We start from the raw sequence: 15,723 nt of genomic DNA, 5'->3' as shown, positions 1-15,723 counted from the left end.
GAATTCCATTTAAATCGATTACGCATTTATGGATGTTAAAAATCGGTACGTGTGTTTGCTTATTTCATACAATGTCTCGGATTGGTTCAACACTTTGCTGAATTCGGTAATTTAGCATTTTGTGGAAAACGTTTAAGATTGTCTTACATTATGTAACTATTTTAAATTAATTTTAGTAAGCCGTCTTTGATGCAAACCTTTTTTTAATATATAAACAGTTTCCTGGAGGCTTTAGTAAGGTACAAAAACAATTTTAGGGCAGTTTAAGTGTCTAGCAGTTATTTTATACATTGTCCTAGACCAAAAAAATATTCAATAACGTTTTGAAAATGCATTGTGTGAAAATCCATTTGTATTTGTATCTTGGAATTTGGTATGTGTGTAGCAGAGGCAAAACCCATTGTATAAATTTAGTCATGTAGATCTATTGCAAACGTATTTAAATATAAATTTTATTATATAGAACCCCAAAGCAAAGCACTAATTATCCTAAACCTAAGCCTGAGCGAACATCGCAGTTATAGAAGCTTCAAAGTAGTTGAGCTTTTATTTTTTCACAACTGTAAAAGCAATCTTAAAAAAGCGTCCATTCGCAGTAATCAGTATTTCCACAGTTGCCATTCTGAATTGTTAGCATGGTTAGCGTTACCATCCCAACATATACGGATTTCAAGTGCTGCCATGCTGATTTCTAATTGAAACTTATCGTAGAAATCAGAATGGCAACTCTCGACATGTGTAGAAACCAGGTTGACAGCTCACAAATAATGTAGATTTTAAAAAATGAACAATAGATGGCTATATAGCCACGACCGCAAACTGAATAAATCTCCCACGCCAAACTTTTGAGAAATGTTTGTATTTCCTGCTAATTTATATCGGTATACGAACAACTTTTTGACCACGCCCACAAGCCGCTCAAAACTGTCACGCCGACACTTTGGAAAATGTTTAAGTTTTTTTCATTTCATTATTTTTTCCCCAATTCCCACCGATATTCCAGAAAATTGTGAAATTTTTCTTTTGCACTTCCACTAGCTGAGTAACGGGTATCTGATAGTCGTGCAACTCGACTATAGCATTCTATATTTTTTCAATAGTCGTTTCTTTATGCCAATTGTGATCAATTTGATAGTATCTGGTAAACTATATGCAAACATGATAAAAAGAACAAAAGTGACTTTGTGCTGTTTAAGTATGAAACGCAGTGGTAATTTATGTCCAGTACAAACAAATTAAAAACAAAAGTTGTATAATTAAAAGAAGTCCTTCGTGGCCACCACTGTAACTCAATACAGTTATATACAGTGATTTTTTTCAAAGGACCCTGAAACTCCCACCAATGGGATTCTCATATCAACAGTTGACCAATTCCACACTAGCGCCCACAAGCCCACAAAATCTGGGACACATGCATGTTTGTTAATTGTTTTTTATTATTGAACTGAAAGATATTATTAAAATAAGGTCAAGCTGAGTCTTTATTACTCATTTTTCTTGGTCAAATTCGGCTTAGATTCTGTTGATTTATAAAGATTTGATATGACTAGAACTGGAACCGTACTGAAAATGTAACTGAAATGTACATTACTTTGAATTGTATTAATACACTAAATTTATTTTGCATTCCATGAAGTTTAACAATAGTTTAACACTTTTTATGCACGTTTAAATCTACATTGAAAGAACACTATTTAATAAATACAATGGTATGGTATGGACTTGTGTGGGTGGGTGGTCAATTTGTAATATAGTTTGTTATATATCTTTTACAATAATTGTTTGTTTTCTTGCCAAAGAATTGATCTATTACTTTTGTGAGACCATTTCGATTTTTGGAGGTGGCGTAATAGAGGAAGTCCGCGAACTATTTGACGCATCAATACTGGCTCGTCGGGCAGCTGCGGCAATATATGATCCGTAGTACCTACTAAGCATGTGTGGATCAACTTGGTTGAGTTCAATATATGCATCTGGAATGGGAACTGTCAGAGCTGATGGTTTCGCAGTAGGTATTGACGGTATTGACGATATGAGTGCAGTTGGGGGCGGGACAATGCCCTCTTCTATAGGACAGTCCTCTAGTGAGCTAGACTCCTCGTTTTGGCTACTACTGCTAGCCAAGGACCTCGCTGCGGAGCTGGAAATTGAAAAGTTGTGCTGTTCCAGTTCTTCGGGATCGTGGTCATGATCATGCTCGGGATCGGCATCGGCATCATATGAAGATAGCCTGCCATTGATTAGGTACGAGTTATTGTCCTCAATGGAAAATATTTGCTTCAAAGTGCCCCTTTTTTTTTTCCTTTCTTCTGCATCCGCATTAGAATCAGGGTCAGGATTAATGCTATCGTCTACCACGTCGACATTAACTTCTACATCAATATCTGTGTCAATGTCTGCATCTGGCACAGGTTTTTCTAATTCCAAAACTACTTCGCGGTGAATAGTTTGTTTGGTAATGACTGTATGATGAGTTTGAGTCGTTGTCCTCGCCGAAGTGGTTGGCGTAACTGAGGACTCCTGGTCTTCAGAGACAATATCAACGATTTGGACATCGGGTGCCAGTAGCGAAGCCACGTCAAACTGGCGCTTCCGTGTCTGCGAAAACATATTCGCGATTGTTGTTGTCGTGGTGGAGTTGATATAGGCAATGTGCTGCTGATGGGTATGTTGCTGCTGAAGCTGAGCTGGTTGGATTGTCTGATCCAGGTGATTAGCCTGTTGTCGTTGCATTAACAAGGATGGATCTGGCGAGGAATACTGTGTCATACCAGGTGCTGAGCTCCGGTTAAAGAATTGATCGATATAATGCTGGTGGTATGGATAGCCCAGAACAGGTAGTTGCAGTGCGGGCTGGGAGCTCGGTGGAGGTGGAGTTGTTAGATCCAACGGCGGCGGGCTGGGCGAGTCAGTACTGGCATCATCCACTGATAGACCCATATGCTTTCGGACCTTACGTTGCGCCTTGCGACGTCTGAAATCCCCTTTGCGAAAATCATCCATGTTGGCTGGATGTATTGCCCAGTAGTGCCCCTTGCCATTTGCACTTCGGCCAGATTTGATAAAACAATCATTCAGGGAGAGATTATGTCTGATGGAGTTTCTCCAGCCCGGGCCCCGACTTCTGAAGTAAGGATAATTGTCCAAAATATATTGATAAATGTCTGAGAGGACCAACTTCATATCAGTTGAGCTCAATATGGCCATGGCTATCAAACCAATATAGCTGTGTTGCGGTTTAGGCTCCTCGGGTTGAAAAATGCGTTGCGTTTGTGGGAAGAGGGAAATTGTTGAAAGAGCGGCCATTCGGTTAACCGATGGAAAATTGCCTGAGCTATGGGGTGCGTAGGGACTTAAATGTAACCAAGGACCACCAGCCCCACTGCCTCCCGTCCCACCATATTGGGGGCAGCGTAGTCGTTCAATATTTAGGGCATAGTTATAGAGCTGGAGGCGGTATTGTTCCAGAGTCATCGTCGTTGATTGAGCTTGTGAAGTTCTTGTCGATCCAAGTGGGTATATGTTGGGCAAGGATTGCTTTGGGACATTGCTGTCGCTTGAAGACGTTCCCTGATCATGGTCGGCCTTGGTCGCCTGCGAAGCACAAATGTCAGAGTGCGCCATTTGCTACTTTACTTTCACACTAAAATGACATTGGTAACACCATCGAAAACCATCCAATTTGACCTGTTTAAAATAAACAAAAACAGTTTCCCTTTTAATATAAGTCATTATATTTAAACAGGCAACCAGATAAAAGAGAAGAGTATGCTATAGTCGAGTTTCTCGACTATCAGATACCCGTCACGTGGGAGTCTTTTGCCAAAAGGATATTTTTGTTTATGTTTATGTCTTTTTAATATATATGTATATGTATTTATTCGTGATTTGGATTTAAAGTCGGGTCAGTCAAGCCAACTGTCTGAATTTATCGGTATTTTTTTTTTTAATTTAATAAAATAACATTATTGGAATAAAGAAAAGAGAGGAAACTAACTAGTTAGTTAGTAATGCGCGTTTCTGAGACTGCACGCTACCGTCTATTTGTATGCTTTACCCTCAGTAAAATCTGTCTAAAATTTTTTTGACATAGAAAGTTGCAACGTTTTTAAAAGATCGAGTTTTGCTCTTAGAGTGTACTTGGCGATGTTCTGCAACAAATTTGAACAGCACAGGCGTTTCTAGGATCTGCAAAATTTATCTTAATTTTTTTCAATTTTAAATTTCGCTATATCTCGACGTTCATATAATGGGATGGGCAGTAGGACAAGCCAAAGTACATCGACTTGGCCAGCGATCTAGACTTTAAAAAAGATCTAAAGTGCATTGTTTAAGAAAAATACCACGTGAATTATTAGCTTGTTATTAGGCTTATACTTATTAGTCTTCCTAGGGTTTGCATCGCAAGAATAACTATTTTCACATCAGTAATAGTTAAATTTTTCAATTGCTTATATTTTTTTGTTGTACTTGGACATATATGAAAATATAGAATGCTAAGAATGCTAGAATGAAAGTACAATTTTAAAATTTTCGCATTGTTATTTTTTTATTATTTGGAAGAAAATATGAGAAAATCTTTATAAATTTATAAACGGACTGGTAACGGCAGTCAATGTTGGTGACCTTTTTAAATAAAAAAAACTATAATAAACAAAAACACGAACAGATAAAATAACAAAGTCTTAGATAATTTATATATTATATTCAGTCATATTCATAAGATAAAATCAGATCTTTTGTATGTTGCAGTTGCGACTTTTTTTTGTATAGTTTTACCTTCGATAGAATCGATTAGAAATCAATGGAATTGAAAACATTTTTTAGCTTCGTTGTATTTGGTCTTATGTGCTTCTTCTCTAAAGAATACTTGTTTTTTTTGTAAAGAATTTCCAGTTCATTCTTTTCAAAAACACACATTTCTTTCATAATAACAGGCACACCCGTTACTCAGCTAGTGAAAGTGCGAACGAGAAATTATAACCTTCTTCTGGCATATCGAAAGAAATTGACAAAAAAAGTAATAAATTGAAAAAAATTTCAACATTTTTCAAATGTGTGGCCGTTAGAAGGGGAGTTGCGTTAAAGTGGGCGTGGCAAAAAGTTTTTTGGAAAATCGAACTAATTTACAACAAAAAAAAATGGAAAAATATCAAAACACTTTTTAAAAGTTTTTGGCAGTTTATGGGCGTTAGAGTGGGCGTGGCAACATACTTTTACAAACATCCGCTGGGTCTATGTCTCTGGAATATGCATGACTATTCTCAACTTTCTAGCCTTAAAAGTTCCTAAGATCTCGACGTTCATACGGACGGACCGACGGACATGGCCAATAAGTATATAAATATATACTTTATATGGTCGGAAGGGCATCCTTCTGCCTGTTACATACTTTCCAACGAATGTAGTATACCCTTTTACCAAGCGAGCTGTAATATTTATGACTTGATGTTTATAAACAACGTTTGCGGCTTACCAAAGCTAACTTCTCTTCTTTGATTTATAAATAAACCCACTGGACAAAACCGGTAGCAAATCTAGCCAATATTGGGAACGTACCTGATAGTCGGGGAAATTTCTCTTATTGTATTTTTGTTTGAGCCCAATCAACTCTCGACCTCTCGATCATGGAGGAGAGTAACGGTGTACTTTTCAGACTTTGTTACGTGGTCAATATTCCACCCATAAATCAGTTCATCGGGTAAAGAAATAGGCTCCTATTACGAACATCTGCTTATCTTACTGAAAGGTATATGGTACGACCAAAGCTGAACTCATTTTCAATCAAAGGCATTTACATATGTTAATAAGTACTCATCTTTACGTCACTGTTCAAGTGATGAGAAGTTGTTTCTTTTTTGAATGATCTTAGTCAATAAAATATAAAACTCAATATTGAGTGAGATTGGTATATAAAAAAAAAAATTATTGGGCGTGGTCCAGAAAATAGTATAATTGTTACCAAGCATCAACCAGGCAGCCATAACATTGCCAAACATTTTTTGAAACTAGCAAAACAGTTGGAGGTTGGCAGGATCTGTCCTGAGGGGCTAATTATTTGATATATGTAGTCGTCCGATCTGAGTAGCTATACCCGTTGCTCGTAGAGTAACACGAATAAGACAGGTTTTCCGACCGTATAAAGTGTTTATATGTTTATATGTATATTCGTGATCAGGGCGGCCATGGATCGATCGACTTGACCAGTGAAATCGAGCCATGTCCGTGCTTCTGTCCCCTGTTCTTGCGATTAAGAATACAGCTGTGGAAGTTAGTTTTAAAACATTTCTGGCACTCACTGGAATGACCACAAATGAAAGACTTGGTAACTCCTTTTTTTGGGGCCACATCTATTTTATACATCTGTAAAACTTTTTAAATTGCTCCTTCACTTTTAGAGAACCCATATATTGAGAAACCATATATTATAATATTATACACCGTCTGCACTTACGATTTAAATCCATACAACTGTATAAGTAAAGCATGACTCCATCTCGTCACTCCATTTCCAGTACATTTAATAATAATTACTTTGGACAACAACTGCTTATCACTGTCACTGAATGGTAAACTGTAACTATTCATAAAAACACGATAATGGCACAAATGTAATGGACACGAATGTAATGGCACTGCCTTCGACGTGAGCGCACCAGCATGGGCGATTTTCTTTATAGTTTCATCAAGCGAAATTTTGGTGAAAATCAGGAACGTGCGGTCGACGCGGTGCTCAAACTATGTCTGAGTCGGGCTAAAATGGCTGAGGGCTTGGCCATTAGGGTGCAAGTAGCACAAACGCGGTTCAGGCCACGCCTTGCCTTACCCTAGCGCTTTCCATTGGTCGAAAAAATCACGCGCTCAGGGTGGCATTCAAATATTCGGTGATGTGTGGCCTGTCCTCTTCAGGCCATTCATGGTATTAGCGCTGTCTCTCTTGGTCCTCTTAAAAGTTAAAATGGGCCTCGACCAATTACACCTACACCCATCTTGTTCTAGCACTCGCATTTCCGAAAGAAGAAAATCGACATGTGGGCTTTAATTCTTTTTGTAGAAAGTGCGGTGTATATATGCATTCCCAAAATATATAATAGGAAGTTTATTTAATTTTTTATATGTATGGATTTAAGGTATACCGAATCTGCATCGTAGGTAATCAATAGGAGCGCCATCAGATTGCTCATTTTATTAAACTGTGTTTGAAAACATGCTAATAAAACAAAAATAAAGTGTAGATGCAGAACCGGTTTTCCATAAAAACAATTTTTTCGGGATCAATGCTAATTCATAACAATTTTTAAAGGTTATTATATTCTACAAATATGAGAATTATTCATTAAAGTAATATCTAATATGACGGAAACTTCATTTATGAAAAGGCTGTATTTATAAAACGGATGCCAACATTATTATATTGACAATTCAATATTGTAAAAAACTGGATTTTTTTTTGTTTATGTTGGTACCCAACGTTTAATAGTTAATTACTTTATTGGCCATACCTGTCGACATATCAAAAACTTTTTTGTAATCTCTTGCCGTTATTAAGGTGTATACAATGCAGCATTTTTGTAAAACTTTCACTACTATATTGGCTAAATGCAAAATAAATTAAAACATCAACGGAATTATTAAATAACTCCTTCATTTTCAGTTTTATAAGCTAGAAGTTATTATTGTATAGGGATTTTCCCTTATTTATACAAACATTTTCTGGAAGCTACGGTTAAGCAATGATTGGTAAAGCAATCACAAAAGTTGTACATTTTGAATGAAAAACTTATATTATAACTATACTACTACTACTATGCTCTTTCCATCATTGACAAATATAAATGAATATTCAATTGAAAGGAAGCTGTGTTGAAACTATTTGAACATGTATTTTTATTTTTAATTTTCGGATCAATGCCAGCTAAATAGTCGACTGTTTTACGTACCCTGGCTAAAACCATTTTTTTATTTTAAAAACGTTTAAACCTCCCACGGATTAAACCTTAAGAAACCTTAAGAAAGCGATGTACTTATATAGGTAAAGACGTACTGGTATTTGAAGAGTTGTTTTATTCCAAATCTACCTAACTCTGGTTGATGGGCGGTAAGCCCATATGCTCATTGTTAAAATCCTAATCTTGTCGACTCCTGGTAACCTTGTCACCTTTCTGGGATTACTGGTCGCACAACCTCTTTTAAAGATTGCCAGCAATATGATTAAGATTTGCCAAATAATACCTCTTTGTCATTCAACACTTACATATCACCTTTCGAAGTCTGACAGGCTCTATAAGTAAACAATTTGCTGAAATCATTGTTATTATTTGTATTCGACACTCTTTTTCTGATCTATTATGAGACTATATTTTCTTAGAATACCTAATGGAAACCACTTCAAATTGTTCTTTGGTAAACAGTAGTCTAAACAGCTGATATTAATTCCTTGTTTAGGTATATAAAGGACGCTATTTTGTTTAGAAATTATCAAAATAATGAAAACAATTACTCTCCTTAAAAGTGGTAGAATGAAGTTGTAGAATTAATCATAAATGAAAAAGGACCCTAGCTGAGGCAAGCCGAAGCATTGAATATATATACTATATATGATCGCAAGTATCCCCCTACGCCGTTAAGAACTTTTGACTGAAATCAATATACCCTCTACAAAGGTATGAACAACAATGTTCAATACTCTGGTACGCTCCGTGGATTGCCGTCCACTGTAATTCGCGTTTTAGATTTCCACGCGTTTCATAGTTAATGGCATTATGGAGTTGTGAGCAGTTAATGTTTGTTATAGAGTTTTTATACTCGTAGAGTTGCTCGTTGCTCGTAGAGTTAAAGGGCATACTAGATACGTTGACAACTATGCAACAGGCAGAAGCGTTTCCGACTGTATAAGGTATATGTATTCTTGATCAGGATCAATAGCGGAGTCGATCTGGCCATCTCCGTCCGTATGAACGTCGAGATCTCAGAATATCAGGATGTATAGAAGCTAGAAGGTAGAGAATGGGCATGCAGACTCCAGAGACATAGACGCAGTGCAAGTTTGTTCAAATTCTTGCCACGCCCACTCTAACACCCACAAGCCGCCCAAAACTGTCACGCCCATACTTTACAAAAAAAAAAGGTTTAGATATTTTTTCAAAATTTTAAATTTGCTTTTCAATTTATAATTTTTTTCTCCAATTTCTACTGATATTCCAGGAAATGTTGAAATGTATCGTTCGCACTTTCACTAGGTGAGTAACGGGTATCTGATACTCGAGTAACTCTACAATAGCGTTCATTCTTGTTTATTTTGTATTTCTTTATAATAAAAAATAATTTACCTGGCCCATCTCTGTGCCAAAAATTTGAGAAATCTATATAATGATACTCTGTATAGCCATTAGTTGTGTATTCACTTAATAAAAAGTAAGGACCAACCTAAAAATATTTAATTGTAAAGACTTTGGTTTGGAATTTTTGTCTACTGAAGGAAACAAAAGGTCGTATACAGTCATTATAAATAAACAAAGTCATCGATTGCCATATGGACGTCACTTGCAATTATGACCTCTGAAATTCGTGAATAAAAGCTAGCACTAAACTTCATCTCATAACAGAATGAACCGTGTAAATGTGAAAGAAGACCAAAGATTAGAATCTTTTTAAAATATAATGGGTTCCAATTATCGGTTAATAATTTTGGTTATGAGTTCTCGCCATGAAAAGAAAGCATTGTAAACCAAGAACGATCAGTTTCAGATATCCGTTGCTTTATTAAGAAATTTATCAAGAGACAACGCTATAGTCGAGAGATAAAAGATATGGCCGTAGCCAGCAGAAATCGAATTTTTTAACAAGAAGTAAGGAGACGTTTTAGAGATTGCACTCGGGGTGACGTTAATAGCTTTTATTATACACATTACTTGGAAAGTACGTAACAGGTAGATGAAATCGTTCTATGTATTTGTATCAGGATCAATAGAAGATATGGCCATGTCCGTCCGTCTGTCTGTCCGTTCTTATGAACGTCGGGATGTCAGGAACTATAAAAACTAGAAAGTAGAGATTAAACATGCACATTCCAGAGACATAGACGCAGCACAAGATTGTTTAGTGATGCTGCCACACCCACTCTAACGCCCACAAACTTCCCAAAACGGACATGCCTACACTTTTGAAAAATGTTTTGATATTTTTATTTATTTTTGTTAGTCTTGTAAACTTTAAAAAAATCTTGGAAAATTGTATTTTTTGTTCATTTTATTATTTTTTTTACCAATATTGCAAAAATGTTGAAATTTCTCGTTCGCAATTTCACTAGCTCCACGTCTTTATATGGCCCTCTAATGTATTAAATTCCAAATTGGCAAGTAAACTATATTTCCCTTCAAAAATATGACTTCGATTTTAAGAAACACAATCAATTGTGTAAACCAAATTTAAAACAAGAGAGAACGTTACAGTCAAGTTTAGATATCCATGTCCATGTATATCGACTTGCATAATGGCACTGATCATGATTACATAAAAATATAGTAATGTTAAATTTCCGTTTACTAAAATTTCTTTATGCTCTTGTTGCTTTAATTTTGGATCGAATGTTATTCTAAAGTGTGTTATATATGCGATTATTTTAAAAATAAAGCAAGACGCGTGCCTTTGATAAAAAAATCTATGGAAAAGGGAACTCCGACATACATACTGAGTTTTACGTGCTATTGAAAGACGGTGTCGGTTGAAAAACTTATTTTTAAATCAGGTGTTAAATTATGGTTTCGCGTATTCATCTGGCTACTAACTTCATTGAATGATAATTTGAATTTTCCTAATCAAACATTATACCGTAATGTGTGCAAATTGTTTGATAATCACCAGTCCCGAAGGAGTTAACGTATTAAGTTTAATTCCACAATAGAATATACATACATATATACAACTGTGACTGCCAAGGAAATGAGACAGAAGGGTAGTTATCTACACTCGCAAAAAAAAAACCACATACATACTTCTGTTTTTAATAATATCTTTGCATAAATGAAAGGCAGTATCTTCCACAAAGATATAATTTTTGGTAAATTATAACTAAAATTCAGGTTTTAAATTTGTTTTATTTGTTAAAACATTTTGATTATAAGCAAAAACACCTGTACAATTTACATTAAGATATACTGCTAAATATGTTGAAAATTGCTAACACTATTTGTAATACTAAAAGGTGTCAAAGATTTATATGCTCCTATAGTAATATACTTGTAATATTTAAGGGTTCGCAGACTGGGTATTACTATTACTACTTGTTTTCATTAAAAGTGATGTAACAAATCGAAATAGGCGTTTCGACCCAGTGTCTTTTATTTATAAAAGCAGATAGAAAAATCCCAAATTCATAGATTGCCTCCAGGAGTTCCATACCGACAACAAATAAACATCGAGCTTTAAAACACTGGGACATTTTTACAAGTGCATCTTTCTTTCTCATTTGCTATTAGCTGTAAGGCAAAAACAAGATTGCTGCTGCTCGCCGACGGGAAATCGTTAAACGGTTTTTAAACAACTAGCAAAACCAGGTCTGGGACAAGGACAAAGGCCAGCTAATCCCAAGACGCACGCACAGCAGGAAGCAACCACAAAAATATGTAATTTTAACAGTAACGGAGCAACAGCGACATCAGTCATGCAAGGATAACACCAACAATAAGGCGTATCAGCAATGTGAAGAAGGGGAACAGGACACTAATGAAATAAATGAAACGGCGCTGAGTAAAATTGAGGATGGGCCAAGGCGACTTTAGATGTGGACAAGTGAAGTAGGCAGTGGGTGGTGGCTGATGGCTGGTGACTACCAAAACAATTATTTTTATCTGCTTTGGCTGCCATTGGAGCTGAGCAAGATCTTCCGAAGCCGGTGTTTAAGTACTCTGAGCTTACAATCCGTTTACAACCAATAAACCCCATTGGGAAATAGAAGCCATTGAAACTCGCTGGGCAATAGAGCACCCCCATTTTCTTTTATGAAAAATGTGGCGTACTGACGGATGATTTAAGGACCCATATCTCAAACTCCCTTTATTTTAAACAAATTCTGATGCAAAAAAACCTTGAGAAGAACGCCTATAAATTCTCCTCTACAATTAGCTTCTGTTTGAACGTCTAGTTCTTGTCAACTACAGGAGCTACAAAGAATTAGAATAAGATAGAAGAGTCGCCTAAACAGCTCAAAGTATATCCAATTATTATAAAACCTTTTTTCGGTACAATGAAGGTGAATTAATGAAATAAAATATGTTATATACACATATATCTAAATAAAACAAGATAGAATGCTATAGTCGAGGTCGAGGTCTCCGACTATCAGGTAACCGTTACTCAGCTAGTGGAAGTGCGAACGGGAAATTTGAACATTTTCTGGAATATCAGTAGAAATTGGGAAAGGAAAATAAAATGAAAAAAACAATTTTTTAAACGTGTGGGCGTGACAGTTTTTGGCGGCTTGTGGGCGTGGCAACATTTGGAAACAAACTTGCGCTGCAAGAAGCATCTAAAAGCAGCATGCCTTACCTCAACATTCTAGATTTTGTAGTTTGCTTTTATATGGTCGCAAAGGCATCCTTCTGTCTGTTTTTGTTGCGTGATAACATAGACCCACCTTTAAATTTACAAAATTTAATTCAAATTATTAAATCTTTTTAAGTAAAAAAGTTAAAAGAAGCTACCGTTTTAATTTAGATGTCAATGGCTATAAATGCCTTAACAGTTATTAGCATATGAAAATTTTTTGACTAGCGGGTTTTTCCAGAGCGGTTGACACAAAAAAAAATTATTTCAAGAGATCCCAGAACGTTTTGTCACAGAAATACACTCAATCAATTTTTGGTTTAAGAAGTTTTCCGAAATTGTATTTTGGGAATAAAATCTTTAAAATCAAATGATCAATCAATGCGTATTTCAAACTAGAATTTGTATTATATTTTGTTGGTAATGTATTCTAGTACACTAATGTTAATTAATTTGCCTTCCCTAGCTAACCGTAGCACAATGCTTGGAACAGTATTTATTTGTAATCTGATTCGTGGTGAATTTTATAGTCCCGACTTGATTAATCGGCTAAACTTCTCTGTTCCAAGCAGATTCACTAGAAACTACTTATCCAGAATTTTAAATCACTGTAGATCTAACTTTGAGTTGCATGACAATAATGACATAATACAGAGTATTATCTCTGCCGCTCTCAAAGCGATCAATACTAACTTATTTAACACATAATTATTTCTTACTAATATTAACCTATTTCCTCGTTCCTTTACTATTTAAAAAAAATGTTACTCATTACAAACCCTACCAGGGACAGTTTCTTTAAATTTTAAACCTACACTTCATAGATTTTCCTCCTGAGCCTGGTACCTTTCTATGTGTGTATTAGTCGTTAGAATCGAACAAGCACAGCTGATTTTCATTTGTTTGAAATATTAGCACTCTTCTCCTGCGCTTCGTCACTACGTGAACTGCCGTCAGCAGTAATGTAAAATATGCTATGCAGAAGCAAGAAACTTGTTTATTAATTTTCGCGTAAATAGTGTCAGTTATAAAACAACAAAATGTGCTGTGCAAGTTAAATTCAACAAAATTTAATTTTTAAAAACTATTTTTCTGTTTTCTTTGTGAAAAATAATGTAATGCCAACAGTTTATTACCTTCGAATCATATATTCTAACCAATTAATCTTTTGTTAAGTTGCTACTATTTATTTAAACTAAAATAGATCTATAACAAAATGTACAACAATGAATTTTATTTTTATTTAAAATAAAAAATATCAAAGTCGGACTGAAAAGCGGATGGTGCGATTTCATCTATGCTCTAATTGAGTTATATGAGCTTCGACTTTGTGTTGTAATTGGGCGGTTGCGACAGATGTTGGAACTTCACAATTGAAACCAGATACCTGTTTATTATCTGATAAAACTGGTTACGCGCGTACATTGAGGGTGCGCAGAATTTTATTAATGGTGGTGTTTCTTGACATTTCTATTTGATGGCCCTAATTTTCGCACTTGATAGCAAACATTTTACTTGCACCTCGTAAACGACAATTTAATTAATATAAGTTATAAGTAGCTATATAACCTTTACAAATGTTTGAATTATTATTGAATTATTTAGGGACAGGCTTTTTATCAAAATTGCAAATTGTCGTATTTAAATTGTTTAAAAATCGGTGATTTTAACCTTTTTATATTAAAAACAAAGATGCTATGATTTTTTTTTTATTTATTACCAAGTAATTTCCAAACTGATTATATGGCAGCTACATGCTATATTCGTCAAATTTTCATCAAATTAAAACCAACATTTTATTTTGCCAAAGAACAAATTAAGAGCAAATTCAGGCACTATTCCTAAGAGTCTTATTTGTTGTAAAATTTTACACTGTTGATCAATTTAATTTGATCAAATTTGGACTATATCATATTATAGCTGCCGGAGGAAAAGTAGAAAAATTAAAGTAAAACGTTCTTATTCGGCAAAACCATATAACATAATTAAACACTATATATTATTTTTATTTTAATTTGATCCGTATATATCGGAAAGTTCTTTGAAAATAATAGAAAAGTATTCAAAGTAGCTTTTTTTATCATAAATACCCAAAGCTTCGCATTACCCAAGCTGCTTGTAGACTAAAAGGGTATACCAGACTCGTTGAAAAGTGTGTAACAGGTAAAAGAAAACGTTTCCATATAGGTATATTTATATATATTTTTGACAATGATCAATAGCCGAGTCGACCTGGCCATGTCCGTCTGTATGAACGCCGAGATCTCAGGAACTATAAAAGCAAGTTGAGATAAGGCATGCAGATTCCATAGACGGAGCGGATGTTTGTTGACCCATTTTGCCACTCCCACTCTAACGCCCACAAAACGCCAAAAACTGTCACGCCCACACTTTTGAAAAATGTTTTCATATTTTTTAATTTTTTTGTTAGTCTTGTAAATTTCTATCGATTTGCCAAAAAACTTATTGCCACGCCCACAAACCGATTCCAGAAAATGTTGACATTTCTCGTTCGCACTTCCACCAACTGAGTAACGGGTATCTGCTAGTCGAGAAACTCGACTTTAGCATGCTCTCTTGTTCTTGCTAATTTCAATCAATATGCCAATAAAACTGAAATTTACCATTGCAGTCCATCTAGTTGAAAACCGGATATCTGATAGTCGAGATCGACTATCATTACTAACTATTATACTATACTAAAACTATACTAAAAACAATTGGAGTTGATATGTAAATACGCTATCTAAAAATGACATATTCGCAAGCTACACTATAATTTCATTCAATGAATGTTATATAAGAAACAAATATAAAATCGTGTCAAATCAATGAGTTGTTCAAAAAACACCAAAATTAGAAAACATTACTGTTTTGTATTATTTTGCGCTCAAGTGGAAAAAGACAAAAGTCGTTAATTTCATTGATTTCGCAATGTATACATTTTTGAGTGCACAAATTTTATACAACAACGAACAAATATTAAAACCTGTGACAAAGCCGGGAAAGGCGGAAATAGAACCAACTGAGGATGGAGCCGCAACAAATGTGTATTTCTATGTACTCACCCTTGCGTTGTGTTTTTTGCCGGAGGGTGTCTCTTACAACCCTGACGAGTATGACAGACATTGCTTCGACTGCTGAATATTATAATGCCAAGAATTATTGAGTAACAACTAG

At 35.2% G+C, this 15,723-nt stretch overlaps 1 protein-coding gene across 1 annotated transcript; it reads right to left on the bottom strand.

Annotated features, from left to right (window-relative positions):
- Window positions 1-1,723: 1,723 nt before the first annotated feature.
- Window positions 1,724-6,746, bottom strand: LOC6555840. Its single transcript, XM_001982670.3, has 2 exons — window positions 6,455-6,746; window positions 1,724-3,687 (listed from the first exon to the last, which is right to left on the bottom strand). The coding sequence occupies exon 2, from the start codon at window positions 3,622-3,624 to the stop codon at window positions 1,810-1,812; it is 1,815 nt and encodes a 604-aa protein (XP_001982706.1). The 5' UTR covers window positions 3,625-3,687; window positions 6,455-6,746; the 3' UTR covers window positions 1,724-1,809.
- Between the last annotated feature and the right edge of the window lie 8,977 nt (window positions 6,747-15,723).

This window comes from Drosophila erecta, unplaced genomic scaffold, assembly GCF_003286155.1.
Source record: "Drosophila erecta strain 14021-0224.00,06,07 unplaced genomic scaffold, DereRS2 tig00000294-arrow-arrow-pilon, whole genome shotgun sequence".
In the NCBI taxonomy this organism is placed as follows: domain Eukaryota; kingdom Metazoa; phylum Arthropoda; class Insecta; order Diptera; family Drosophilidae; genus Drosophila; species Drosophila erecta.
This window is presented reverse-complemented; position numbering and strand designations above follow the sequence as displayed.

Bases quoted from the DNA above. Each gene is read 5' to 3' on its own strand.
- LOC6555840 (XM_001982670.3), bottom strand. From the start codon at position 3,624: ATGGCGCACTCTGACATTTGTGCTTCGCAGGCGACCAAGGCCGACCAT.